Source organism: Bombina bombina, chromosome 7 (assembly GCF_027579735.1).
Source record: "Bombina bombina isolate aBomBom1 chromosome 7, aBomBom1.pri, whole genome shotgun sequence".
Lineage (NCBI taxonomy): Eukaryota > Metazoa > Chordata > Amphibia > Anura > Bombinatoridae > Bombina > Bombina bombina.
Window position 1 is genome coordinate 285,843,092 of NC_069505.1, and position 15,286 is coordinate 285,858,377.

Genomic DNA, 15,286 nt, shown 5'->3' on the forward strand with positions numbered 1-15,286 from the left:
AGCCTGACAAACAGCTAAGACTTACGGAAGCAAGAAGCGGCTCTGGTTTCACGTGATCAGCCACTGCTCTGCTTGCAACCTTGTCCAGGTTACTGTCTTCAGTCCGAGGTTTCTCCTTCTCTACCACTCTTGGCTCTTCCTTGCCAGACAGGGGATGCTGATTACCACCAGACTGTGTTTTATCCAGAGGGGTAGGGCCCGTTGGCACAGCAACTTTTGCACCACCCACTGCACCTTAAAAATGGGGAAAGGAGGTTTTCTGTTTAGCAACAAATCCCAGTAAGACGTGATGTACTACCCAACAACATGCATTATGGCAGGCGTTTAGAAAATTGTTTGACACTATGACCAACCTTGGTAAGAAAACTATCCCAAGCAACATAACTGTAAAATTGTCTGTAAATAATCTATACACATAATCCTTAACTAGAAAAATAGCACGTAAGAACTTTGCAAAATAAACAAACCCATAAACTTTGGTTGGGTGCAACACATTATCCATGAAATTTAAGGGACACAAACCCCAAAATGTTTCTTTCATGATTAAGCTAGAGCATAACATTTTAAACGTTTTACAGCTTATATCAAACTTGTTTCATTATCTTGGTATTCTTTGCTGAAGGTGCAGCAATACACTACTAGGAGCTAGCTGAACACATTGGGCGAGTCAATAAGAAGAGGCATGTATGCCCAGCCACCAATGAGCAGCTAGCTCCCAGTAGTGCATTGCTGCTCCTGAGCCTACCCAAGTATGCTTTTCAACACAGGATACCAACAGAATGTAGCAAATTAGATATACGAAAATTGTAAAGTTGTTTTAAAACATTTGTTCTATTATCATTATTAGTTATTTATAAAGAGCCAACAGATTCCACAGCGCTATCTGAACGATGAAAGAAAAATGTTGGGTTTCATGTCCCTTTAAATCCAAAACACAAACAGATCTGTGTCTTTTTTCCTAAGGATTTGGAAAAAACCTTGGTCTTTGATAAAGGGCTCCTAAAAGTACTGGAATACTCTATGGCGGTTCCACTGGCAAATGCTTGAGAAGAGGGTACTATGGTCTATTGGGACAAAGCTGAAGTATTGCATGAATTCTGCTTATTCCCATTTGATCTTGCAGACACGTGGAGATATTAGTGATAACGAAGGAAAATGCAGAAAAAGATACAAGTCAGCGGAAGCTTCTTGTGAAAGGATGTGTGAGAAAAGGACTAAATAACTAATGAACTTGATTACTTTTGTTGGATGACAATAGATTCCCACCCAGATAACCCAATGCTTCTGTTTTCACACAAAAAGATCTTGCTGTGAAGATATTTTATTTCACTTGAATTCTGCTCAAATAATCTGCTTTGTATTTCATATTCACTGTAGTTAAAATCTGCCCATACCTCAGGCCTGCACAATATTGATTTCACTTCCTCGAGTACTGTGCACTCTTTCCACCCACCCTAAACATTTTCATAAATCTATATTCCAGAAATGCTTGAGATTATGTCCAGAATTGTTTGACTTGGAGAACAGGTAATTCCCTCTTTGGTATTGAAGATTGCCCTTGTCTTTAGAGCAAATAATTCACTCATGTAGCTGGAAACTGTATCACTTCTGCCTTATGAGTTGGTTAAGATATTTAAAAAAAATAAAGAAGTACATTTTTTTTCTGTTTTTTGCAAGAAATACCTTGGTGAAGATTATCAGGGTTGTGGAAATTCCAATGGAATGACCACAAACTGGTAATGGTGCCCCCCCACTACGCTGGAGAATGGAATAGGAAATGTGAGGTCTAATAAGACGCATCTAAGCCGCATTCTGCAAGCAAACTCGAGCTGGCTTGAAAAGTTTTGTGAAGACTTCAAAGTGAGGCGCTGGGCATTCACTCAGTGCTCTGATGACGCATCGTTTCCAGCGTGCTGGTAAAGCTGGGACTTTTCAGAGCAGGCTCAGACGCTTGTAAACATGGTAGCCTCCACGAGCAACACGTGCGTGTGTATATATACATATATATATATATATATATATACATATATATACACATACACACACACAAACACACGCGAGGCTGCCATGTTTACAATAATGTAAAAATGTAAAATAATCATGTTGATTTGTGAAAGTATTAAATTTACAACACTTATTTATATTTACATACATTGTACGTTCGCATGCGCAAAGGGATCTGCTGCACGATAATGGAGTATACATATATAATTCATATGTGAGACGTTTCTATTTGAGTGCAATATTTCTAATACTTAAAAAGGTATTAGAAATATTGCATGCAAATAGAAACGTCTCACAAATGAATTATATAGTACTCCATTATTGTGCAGCAGATCCCTTTGCGCATGCAAATATTTATTATAAGTTCCCTTACTTGTGACGTCTCCTAGCGTGACGTCATCGCTGGAGTAGATGTGCCCAGTGCTGGGTCTGAGCGCTTGCCGAACGCACCCCTAGACAAATTAAATTCACCTTAAATCTATTTGTCACAAGGTGCTTATATCATCATCTCATGTCTAATGCAGGTCTCTATGGTCCATCCTTTACTTTAGTAGAGAACAGAGACATTGTCTGAACTGGGGAATTGGAACTTTACTAGCTTTGATCACAGCATCTGGTCTATGAACTGGAAGATTACAGGTCTATTTTCTAAAAACTTCTGTCACAGGCGTGTGCTTTACCTCTATTCCTCAAAATGACCTCCGGAATCAAAACTGTGCAAAACTCCTTCTGCCAAAATGGCTCTGGAACTGAGACAGGTATTCTTCTATATATCTTCACCATCACTGAGACCTTTTTCTGCTGGGTAAAAGTAGACTTCCCACATACAAATAACACAAATAACTGTGTATAGGCTGAAGCAATGCAAGTACAAAACTACATCCAATGCCTGTAAACCTACACTCCTGCATCCTATGCACTGTAACACTACACTCCTGCACCTTATGCACTGTAACGCTACACTCCTGCACCTTATGCACTGTAACGCTACACTCCTGCACCTTATGCACTGTAACGCTACACTCCTGCACCTTATGCACTGTAACGCTACACTCCTGCATCCTATGCACTGTAACGCTACACTCCTGCATCCTATGCACTGTAACACTACACTCCTGCACCCTATGCACTGTAAACCTACACTCCTGCATCCTATGCACTGTAACACTACACTCCTGCACCTTATGCACTGTAACGCTACACTCCTGCACCTTATGCACTGTAACGCTACACTCCTGCACCTTATGCACTGTAACGCTACACTCCTGCACCCTATGTACTGTAACGCTACACTCCTGCACCCTATGCACTGTAACGCTACACTCCTGCACCCTATGCACTGTAACACTACACTCCTGCACCCTATGCACTGTAACACTACACTCCTGCACCCTATGCACTGTAACACTACACTCCTGCACCCTATGCACTGTAACACTACACTCCTGTAACACTACACTCCTGCATCCTATGCACTGTAACACTACACTCCTGTAACACTACACTCCTGCATCCTATGCCTGTAAAAATACAATCCTGTATCATATCATTGAATATATTTCATTTGCAAACAGCATAGTGACAAATTAAATTAATCCATCCTAATCCTAGAGCTTGTCAGTCTGTGGGCGTGGCCTTTTTTTTTTTTTTTTTTTTAGACTCTTTGTAACCGCATCATTCGCTATATGTCGGAGAGGATTTAAATACTTTTTTTCCGCACATATGGTGCTGAAAGTTCTTCCATACATTTTGCCTGAATTGCATTAGAGATGGGAAAATCTTCAGAAACTTTTGGCCAGATTCTGAACCAGTCTGAAAAGGTAGAACAAAATCCAAGCATAGAGTGTCCACTGGATTTAATGAATTTTGAATTTCCTAATTTCTAATGGAAAAAACAGCTAACACTAACAGCTCCCTTCAGTCTATGTCAATAGGTTTACTTTCTGTGCACAAGTATACAATGTCAGTGTTTATGTGCACATGTAAGATAATCAGATTTGAGAGAGGTCAGTAAAGGGCGGGGTCATTTCTGTCCAGTAAGAAGAATCTCTCACTGGTGAGTATTAACTAGGGAGAGCCAATAATATATATATATATATATATATATATATATATTATTTTTATTTTATTCTTTATCATAATGGGAGATGTGTTGCTAGGGAAACTGCAGCTTTATATACAACCTATGTAACAGCTATTAAAATCCCAACACCTTTTTCTTGGTGTGAACAGTAGAATTCAGGGTGCAGACCTTGTGCGGCTGGCGCCTCCAAACCGCCCCATCTCTGGCTCTGTTTCTTCTTCAATGAGATATCAATGCGTGATCCTGTAAAAGTGTATCGGCACAAATCTGGCTCTATTAGGTTCCTGCAAGAGTAAAAACATGGATTAGTTAGACACACATTAACCAGAGATGGGTCCGTGTGTATGAATGTGAAGGATTACTTGGGGAAGACTATTATTCATCCACACAATTGCCTATACAGAGGAACAGAAAAACATGCGACTGCTGTGTCATTTCAATTCATTTTATTACAGTTTGTTGTTGTTTTTTGCTAAAGTCACAGACCAAAACTAGAGATACTTCAGGCTGTGTCTGTTCATTGAGGTTAATTATAGAAAAGCAATAATTAAAACAAAATGCACTCATGGAATGATGTGATCAGGGGTAGAAGGAAGAGACGTGCAACAGACTTTGGGAAACAGATATATAAATATGTATATGTAGGAGTTTATGCGTGTTTATAAATTAGTTTGCACTCACATATGTTAATACATCTTGCTTAACCAATGCTCAGAAAGAAACAGAAAAAAATATAACTCTTATAATGTAACCAAGAAGAATCAGTAACAATTTCTGATCAAATTCTCTATCTTTCATAAACACGCAATTGAAATGTTATGTTTCCATTAGCAAATCGACAATCCACAGGTTAATGTGTATTTTATATAAGCAACATTATCTTACTGTTTAATACACCTTCAATTAATCAAAATAGTTCTTATCAAACAACATTTATTTTGGGACAAGACCACAACATGACAGATGGCTTTTGTTCTGCAATTCTGGCACGGTTTGTGTTTATTTTAGACAATTTAAAGGGCCATAATACCCAAATGTTTAAACACTTGAAAGTGATGCAGCATAGCTGTAAAAAGCTGACTAGAAAATATCACCTGAACATCTCTATGTAAAAAAGAAAGATACTTTACCTCAAAAAATCCTCAGTAGCCACCTCCCATTGTAAAGGATTTCTAAGCAGCATATTAGTGTGTCTGTCCCGGGACAACTGAAGGGATGAGCATCGTGAACTCTCATATTATTTCACCAATCAGGTAAAGGAAGCTTACTATGAAATCTCATGAGAGTTAAGTCAAATCTCATGAGATCACAGTAAGAGTTCATGACCTCAGCACTGCTGATGCTGATTGGCTGCTGTTCATTTCTTCATTTTTTTATTTTTTTTACCTGCAGCTGGGAGCAGCTGAGTATAACTTTTTACACAGAACTAACTCTACTGAGCTGAGGAGATTGTGAGGTAAAATATCTTCCTTTTTTACATAGAGATGCTCAGGTGATATTTTCCTGTCAGCTTTTTACAGTTATACTGCATCAGTTTCAAGTGATTTAGCATATGAGTATTATGTCCCTTTAAGTGGATGTATATTTGCCACTAATGTAGTATTTTAAAAGAGTTCTTCTCCATTCCTCAGAGCTGAAATTACAGTTGACCAACTGTTCTCATTTTAAGATATTTGTTTATAGTAAAATTACTATTGAATTCAGCATTTTACTATAAATTAAAAGGGCAGTCAAGTCCAAAATAATTCATGATTCAAATAGGGTATGTAATTTTAAACCACTTTCTAATTTACTTTTATAACAAATGTTGCTTTGTTCTCTTGGTATTCTTAGTGGAAAGCTAAACCTAGGTAGGCTCATATGCTAATTTCTTAGACCTTGAAGGCCGCCTCTAATCTGAATGCATTTTGACAGTTTTTCACCACTAGAGGGTGTAAGTTCATGTGTCTCATATAGATAACCTTGCGCACATGCACGTGCAATTACCTAGGAGTCAGCACTGATTGGCTAAAATGCAAATCTGTCCTAAGACCTGAAATAAGGGGGCAGTTTGCAGAGGCTTAGATACAAGGAAATTACAGAGGTAAAACGTGTATTATTATAACAGTGTTGATTATGCAAAACTGGGGAATGGGTAATAAAAGAGATTATCTATATTTTTAAACAACAAAAAATCTGGTGTTGACTGTCCCTATAAATGACAAATTAGCTTTTGTGCCTGGTGGGCAGAAGTAATCGCTTATCACAATTTACATAATTTTTAACAAGCAAACATAGTCACCCAAATGTTTGGGGGCTGCATATTTTAAGGGCACCCACGTTGCAATTCCACTGAGGAAAGCTGAACCAACTTTTGATTAATTTATAATGAAAGAGAAAAAAAAAAAACACACTTTACTTTATATACTGGATAATGACAGAGAAATTCTTAGCGCTGCAGAATCTGTTGATCCTCTACAAATAACTGATGATGATGAGAATAATAATGAAATGTTAAAGATCAATTTGCACTTCCTTCCCATGTGAACTGCAAATGCATATACCAGACTTTATACGCATGACCCTACAACATGCTACATTGTAATAGTTTGCAGGAACCCAATTATTCTGTCCTTAATGGCCACAGCCCAATTATTCTGTCCTTAATGGCCACAGCAGAGGAAATGAATATTCAGGAGGCTTTCAAGAGGTGTGCCCTTGAACTACAAAGCAATGCTAATTTTCTAAAAAAAAAAAAAAAAAGTGAATGTTTAAAATAATTTCATGTCCCTTTAAATTTTGTAAACTGAAAAAAACACCACTGCCAATATAGCACAAAAACATGTGGATTGGTTAATTATATAAACATAAATGATGGTCTGTTAGATGTAGGGATTTCAAGTATATAAATTCAACTTTTTGTACAGATTACTATGTTAGAAAAGAATATCATCAGATATCACTGATATTCATAGCGTACGAACAAAAGACAATGAGACACAAACCACCTAAGTAGGCTGATGGGAAAATACAAAGCAGTGATAGTTCAGTTGTATGTGAGGCAAGGATGATCTGAATATGAAAGTGGACAGATTTTGTCATCGTGTATCAGCCCTTGACATAAGCAACAGTACAAAAAGATCACTCAGTAGTTATGTGACAAAGAAACGTAAAGAACTATTATTGCATTAAATGGAGAAAGTATAGATTTATCTTCAGTTACCCGGCGTGCTTAATGTGCGTCACCAAGTAGATAAAAGCGCAGAGAGGCAGTGCCTTAAAGGGACAGTCTACACCTTAGTCATCTTAAACTCTTACGTTAGACTATGTTGCAAATAGCCTCCTGCATCCTTTCTATATCATGCAGCAGTAACAGTAAAAAAGTTATTTTAAAATTAATATTGTTTCTGGTCAATTTGAAATAGCTGTCAAGCTCCGCCCACTGATGACATCACGATCTGGGCTGCATTAAAGGCATCACTAGTTACAAGACTCACCAACTGGATTCAACAGACTGTCAATGCTATTCAGCAGAGTGCATAGATGCAGCCCAGATCGTGATGTCATCAGTAGGCGGAGCTTGGCAGACATTTCAAAGAAGCCAGAAACAATATATATTTTAAAATAACTTTTATTGTTACTGCTGCATGATAAAGAAAGGGTGCTATTTGCAGCTTAATTTAAAGAAAGACTTTAAGATGACTAAGGTGTAGACTGTCCCTTTAAAAATCAGACTATACCCCAGCCGATTGGAATGATCTAAACAAGAGAAGCGATATGTTTGGAAAAAGATATGCGATCCAAATTAAACTCTGCTAGAACATAAAGCCAATGATATGTAGTAGAGGAAAACAATGGTAAAACAACAGATATCTGAGGGTGCTATTTATCACTTCAGTAAGTGCTGTGATAAGAATTAGACAAGTAGAAGGAAGTCTAAGGATAGGGAGGCAGATCCCTACAGATTTATTCTAATACAAAAAATAGCCAGAGAAGAGTAAAACATCCCCCCACAACTTCATCTTCTCTGATTGCCCAAACTACCGTCTGTCCCCTCGACAAGCCATCATGGAAGCTTCGCCAGTGTCTGCTCCTTGTATGCTACATCATTATCAGTCTCACACCCTTCCCTTAAACTCTAAATTCTGTATCTCTTGTCTGCAAATACTCTCACACCCGTCAATGTGCCAAAGACCACTGGTTTTCAAACCTGTCCCCAGACCTCCCTAACAGGCCGAATTTTGAGGATATCTAAACTGGAACAGAGGTGAAATAATCAGCTGATTAGTAAACATGGCTATTTACCCTACTCTCATCCAAGGTAATCCTGAAAACCTGGCCTGTTGGGGAAGCCCGAGGACAGGTTTAAAAACTAGTGCTCTAGCCTAAGGTCTTATTACTTCATCACATGTGCAAGACCTCTCTAGTACAGCGCTGACACTGTGCCATTGCCTCTCTGTAGAAGACAGTGCTCCCTATAAACACCCTAGCTGCAGGATGCTTACACCCAAAGTAACTCATTTATCAGCCATTTGACATCAGGTCCTCCAACATCTCTAAACCCCCTTGGTTTATTTTATTTAACATATAAGCTGTTTGCATCATACGGTAAATCCTACCATATCTTAAAAATAAATTATAACAACACCCACTTACATAGCCGCAGTGGTAACGTTCATGAGTTATCTCCCCGAATTTTAACCCAGTAATCAGTATGGTTTAACCCGTGGTTTAAACAACTACTTATACTTTACCAGCAGTAAATGCAAAAGTAAATTTAGACACTCGCTTACCTGAGTTTCACCTGCCACCGGAACACCGTGTCAGGGCCGCAATCTACATGGAGTCGCAGGAAATTGTTATCACTGCAAATAAAGAGAAGAAATGTCTAGTGAGCAAAGAGTTATGCCTCAGCGATAAACCCGAACACAACAACCATGATGTTTTCCTAATAAAAAACAGCTCTCCTGGGCACGGCTAAATAAAAAATACAAATGTTGCAGGAGAAGCAAAATGCCCAGTTCCCATAACTTCCAATTAACAGACTATAAATCATGGAGTGCTGAATGGCACACGCACTGATTGTCACGCGCTCAGCTTGCCGCAGCGCTGACTGGCACGCGCTTGGCTTGCCGCAGCGCTGACTGGCACGCGCTTGGCTTGCCGCAGCGCTGACTGGCACACGCTCTGCTTGCTGCACCGCTGATTGGCACACCCTCTGCTTGCCGCACCCAGATTGGCACACCCTCTGCTTGCCGCACCCAGATTGGCACACCCTCTGCTTGCCGCACCCAGATTGGCACACCCTCTGCTTGCCGCACCCAGATTGGCACACCCTCTGCTTGCCGCACCCAGATTGGCACACCCTCTGCTTGCCGCACCCAGATTGGCACACCCTCTGCTTGCCGCACCCAGATTGGCACACCCTCTGCTTGCCGCACCCAGATTGGCACACCCTCTGCTTGCCGCACCCAGATTGGCACACCCTCTGCTTGCCGCACCCAGATTGGCACACCCTCTGCTTGCCGCACCCAGATTGGCACACCCTCTGCTTGCCGCACCCAGATTGGCACACCCTCTGCTTGCCGCACCGCTGATTGGCACACCCTCTGCTTGCCGCACCGCTGATTGGCACACCCTCTGCTTGCCGCACCGCTGATTGGCACACCCTCTGCTTGCCGCACCGCTGATTGGCACACCCTCTGCTTGCCGCAGCGCTGATTCGCACACCCTCTGCTTGCCACAGCGCTGATTGGCACAAGCTCTGCTTGCCGCAGCGCTGATTGGCACCCACAGCTTTGTGCAACGATGATTGGCACACACACGCTGCTTGCGGCGGCGCTGATTAGCACAAACACGCTGCTTGTGGCGGCACTGATTAGCACACGCATTCTACCTCCTCAATCCTACCTAGTTTGAAAGATCAGGGTAAAATCTTGCTCTCGGAAATGCACTTTAGATGTTTCTTTGCAGATCTCTTTAATATAGACATGAACCACCACCACGTCATTTCCTTTCTCATAGTGATCATTTTTCACAAAGGTCAGGTTCACTATAGGCTCAGGATCTATAAATAGAACGAAAACGGCAAATCAGATTCTTACAGCATTACCAACAGACCTCAGAAGCACTCCGACAAAAAGTTTTAATAAACGGGAGAAAATATTTTTTGCCAATTTCTCAATTGTAGAAATATAATAAAGACATAATTATTCTGAGAAAAGCAAATAAGGTTTTATTTGTATAACTACAGAAAATTATGTAATAATCAGCAACAAAATATACTAAAGGGGAGACAAATGTAAATCAAACTTAGGAGCCAGACCTATTTTTAGGAGCTAGACAAAGAAACCAACATAAACTTATGTCAAATTATACAAACATTTAGGAGCCGGCAACAGAGTTTTTCAAGCCTTAATATACATTACAGTAAATGAACATAATTCGTTTGCAGATAGATCCTAACGACAAGTTAAGAGCTCATGTTACCTTGAGTACAGGGTGTAAAATTGCAGGTCATAGCATTAGATGATCTTCAGGATATTACTGTGAGGTTTATAAAAGTAAATAGGACTTAAAAAAAAAAATAATAATAATCTGAAATTCAGATTCCTCTAACCATGAAAAAATTATATTAAAATCAGAAGAAAATCCCAGTTTAAACAGAATACAAAGAGAAAACCATAGTGTGCTCCTAGCAAATCTACGCAGCTTGTAATGTAATCTCAGAGGAGACGTGGGGGAGGGTAGTATAACCTTTTCACATACTTCAGGCCTGTGGTATTAAATGTTCCATGATCTGGGACACAACTATGTTAAGACAGTGCAGTTAGTCTCCTTATCTATCAGTGATAACGTGTATATACCCTAACACTGACAATTCCTACATATTGATAGTAGTATTCACGGCTAACCACGCTACATAGCTGCAGCCGAGTAATGTGAATCCCGACTGGCCTGATCACTAGTGCAAATAAAAAGATTTTTTTCAGCTCTTATTAGCTTATATTTTACAGTAAGCATGTAACATAGATCTTTATACAAACTGATCTTAGTATATCCGAAGAACACATTTTAGTTACACTTCTCACATAACACCATGTTGGATTTTAAGTTAAAATTAATTAAAAAAACTTTCATAGCATGAAGTTTATAAAAAAAAAAAAAACTTTTCAATGTTTCCTTTATTATGAAGTTTGTTTCATTTTGTTTGGTAACCATTGTTGAAGAGCATACTTAAGTAGGCTTAGGAGTGTGCATGGTTAAATTAGAAAAAAAGAGGGATAGCAGATAAGTTATCTATATAATTCCCCTTATCAATAATCATAGTATATAAAATGAGTACAACATCAGTTATCACTTCAGCAATTGCTGAGCGTATACTTATCAAGTTAAATGTATACAGCAGAATTATAAATAAATAGAGGGGGGTGCTCGCTGTCCAGTAAGTAACTGAGAAAATGTGATAAGAAAAAAAAACGGACAGTAACTGAGCACTCAAAGGTAGGCAAAGAGGGCTAAGCAGAGTGGATGAGTGTATTAAAATGTAACATTTAATCACAATGCTAAAAAGAACTACTAGTGTAGTACTAGTTAATACTTAGATTAAAAACAAAGTGTATGTAAAGCTAACATATCCATGTAATGTACCCAATATTTATACTGTCAGAAAAACAGATAAGGTTAGGCTTAGGCAGAAGTATACCACAAAATGCTTAAGCATTATATGGAAGCAGTGTGTGCAACAGTGAACAACATTGTTACAAATACCGTTTCACACACGGTTCTGATATAATGCTTAAGACGTGCACACGTCTTAGCCTACTTACTAATGCTCTTCAACAATGGTAACCAGACGAAATTAATCAATTTCAAATAAAGGTAACATTGAAAAGTTGTTTAAAAACCGCATGCTACAAATTATGAAAGTTTATAGTGCTATATAGTGCTTAACAATAGCATTATATATAGCATTCTTAAAGGGACAGTTTATCCTAAATCTCCCCATTGATTTGTTCCCAATGATCTATTTTACCTGCTGGAGTGTATTAAATTGTAAATTGCAAATCGATCCTTTACCTTTGTTTCATTATTTGTAATAGTTGATTTTGCTGGTGGTATCTCTACCTTAACTGAAAGTTTCTATATTTAAAGTTGAGCCATCTGGAAAGCAGCATGTGAAAAGGTTTTATAAATAAACATATAAATAAAACATAGTTTTTTTCTTCTTCTTACTAGTATGAAAGTTAAAACCGCCGCTACTTGTAAATCTGATTGTCTCACATTCCACCCAGCTCCGTATCAGCTTTTTATTTTTTTTATTTTTAAATGATTTTGTTTTCATCCTATTGGAATCCAGGCTGTTAGGCAACCACAAGTGAAGCAAATCCGCCTCCTCAACAGCGTATGGGCAAGATACTATCTATCCAGGAAAGTGAAGAGCAGAGACTTGTGCATGCGCATAGCTTACTAACTCAGGACGGTGCCTGAAAGCCTATGCAGAGAGCGGGTGGGACCGCTCTCTACCTCACACAGTTCCTAGACCAGGAAACACAATGGGGTGGAGCAAGGCGCAGTAAAAAGGAGATTATAAAAACATAATTTATGCTTACCTGATAAATTCCTTTCTTCTGTAGTGTGATCAGTCCACGGGTCATCATTACTTGTGGGATATTAACTGCTCCCCTACAGGAAGTGCAAGAGGATTCACCCAGCAGAGTTGCTATATAGCTCCTCCCCTCTACGTCACCTCCAGTCATTCGACCAAGGACCAACGAGAAAGGAGAAGCCAAGGGTGTAGTGGTGACTGGAGTATAATTTAAAAAATATTTACCTGCCTTAAAAAACAGGGCGGGCCGTGGACTGATCACACTACAGAAGAAAGGAATTTATCAGGTAAGCATAAATTATGTTTTCTTCTGTTAAGTGTGATCAGTCCACGGGTCATCATTACTTGTGGGATACCAATACCAAAGCAAAAGTACACGGATGACGGGAGGGATAGGCAGGCTCTTTATACAGAAGGAACCACTGCCTGAAGAACCTTTCTCCCAAAAATAGCCTCCGAGGAAGCAAAAGTGTCAAATTTGTAAAATTTGGAAAAAAGTATGAAGTGAAGACCAAGTTGCAGCCTTGCAAATCTGTTCAACAGAGGCCTCATTCTTAAAGGCCCAAGTGGAAGCCACAGCTCTAGTGGAATGAGCTGTAATTCTTTCAGGAGGCTGCTGTCCAGCAGTCTCATAAGCTAAACGAATTATGCTACGAAGCCAAAAAGAGAGAGAGGTAGCAGAAGCTTTTTGACCTCTCCTCTGACCAGAGTAAACGACAAACAGGGAAGACGTTTGTCGAAAATCTTTAGTTGCCTGTAAATAAAATTTAAGGGCACGAACTACATCCAGATTGTGCAAAAGACGTTCCTTCCTCGAAGAAGGATTTGGGCACAAGGATGGAACAACAATCTCCTGATTGATATTCCTGTTAGTGACTACCTTAGGTAAGAACCCAGGCTTAGTACGCAGAACTACCTTATCCGAGTGAAAAATCAAATAAGGAGAATCACAATGTAAGGCTGATAACTCAGAGACTCTTCGAGCCGAGGAAATAGCCATTAAAAATAGAACTTTCCAAGATAACAACTTTATATCAATGGAATGAAGGGGTTCAAACGGAACACCCTGTAAAACGTTAAGAACAAGGTTTAAACTCCATGGTGGAGCCACAGCTTTAAACACAGGTTTAATCCTGGCCAAAGCCTGACAAAAAGCCTGAACGTCTGGAACTTCTGACAGACGCTTGTGTAACAGAATGGACAGAGCTGAGATCTGTCCCTTTAAGGAACTAGCGGATAACCCCTTTTCTAAACCTTCTTGTAGAAAAGACAATATCCTAGGAATCCTAACCTTACTCCAAGAGTAACCTTTGGATTCGCACCAATATAGGTATTTACGCCATATTTTATGGTAAATCTTTCTGGTAACAGGCTTCCTAGCCTGTATTAAGGTATCAATAACTGACTCAGAAAAACCACGCTTTGATAAGATCAAGCGTTCAATTTCCAAGCAGTCAGCTTCAGAGAAGTTAGATTTTGATGTTTGAAAGGACCCTGAATCAGAAGGTCCTGTTTCAGAGGTAACGACCAAGGTGGACAGAATGACATGTCCACCAGATCTGTATACCAAGTCCTGCGTGGCCATGCAGGCGCTATTAGAATCACTGATGCTTTCTCCTGTTTGATTCTGGCAATCAATCGAGGAAGCATCGGGAAAGGTGGAAACACATGAGCCATCCTGAAGGTCCATGGTGCTGTCAAGGCATCTATCAGGACCGCTCCCGGATCCCTGGATCTGGACCCGTAGCGCGGAAGCTTGGCGTTCTGTCGAGACGCCATGAGATCTATCTCTGGTTTGCCCCAACGTCGAAGTATTTGGGCAAAGACCTCTGGATGAAGTTCCCACTCCCCCGGATGAAAAGTCTGACGACTTAAGAAATCCGCCTCCCAGTTCTCCACTCCCGGGATGTGGATTGCAGACAGGTGGCAAGAGTGAGACTCTGCCCAGCGAATTATCTTCGATACTTCCATCATTGCTAGGGAGCTTCTTGTCCCTCCCTGATGGTTGATATAAGCTACAGTCGTGATGTTGTCCGACTGGAACCTGATGAACCCCCGAGTTGCTAACTGGGGCCAAGCCAGAAGAGCATTGAGGACTGCTCTCAATTCCAGAATGTTTATTGGAAGAAGACTCTCCTCCTGATTCCATAGTCCCTGAGCCTTCAGAGAATTCCAGACAGCGCCCCAACCTAGTAGGCTGGCGTCTGTTGTTACAATTGACCAGTCTGGCCTGCTGAATGGCATTCCCCTGGACAGATGTGGCCGATAAAGCCACCATAGAAGAGAATTTCTGGTCTCTTGAATGGAATGAAGGACACGGCATGCACTTTGAAGTTTTGTTAACCTGTCCTCTGTCAGGTAAATCTTCATTTCTACAGAATCTATCAGAGTCCCCAGGAAGGGAACTCTTGTGAGTGGAAAGAGAGAACTTTTCTCTTCGTTCACTTTCCATCCATGCGACCTTAGAAATGCCAGTACTATCTCTGTATGAGATTTGGCAGTTTGAAAGCTTGAAGCTTGTATCAGTATGTCGTCTAAGTACGGAGCTACTGAAATTCCTCGCGGTCTTAGTACCGCCAGAAGAGTGCCCAGAACCTTTGTGAAGATTCTTG

The 15,286-nt window shown here is 40.0% G+C and overlaps 1 protein-coding gene across 6 annotated transcripts in view; it reads right to left on the reverse strand.

Moving 5' to 3' along the window:
• USP19 (ubiquitin specific peptidase 19) overlaps positions 1 to 15,286 on the reverse strand; it is a 287,727-nt gene that overhangs the window by 219,360 nt on the left and 53,081 nt on the right. For 3 of the 6 annotated variants that reach the window (XM_053720813.1, XM_053720812.1, XM_053720816.1), the window contains 4 exons: positions 9,977 to 10,133; positions 8,860 to 8,931; positions 4,217 to 4,371; positions 26 to 234 (listed from right to left, as the gene is read on the reverse strand). In XM_053720813.1, the coding sequence (XP_053576788.1) occupies positions 26 to 234; positions 4,217 to 4,371; positions 8,860 to 8,931; positions 9,977 to 10,133 (593 nt within the window). The remainder of the gene's footprint in view (positions 1 to 25; positions 235 to 4,216; positions 4,372 to 8,859; positions 8,932 to 9,976; positions 10,134 to 15,286) is intronic. The other 3 variants (XM_053720817.1, XM_053720814.1, XM_053720815.1) reach the window with 2 other exon arrangements.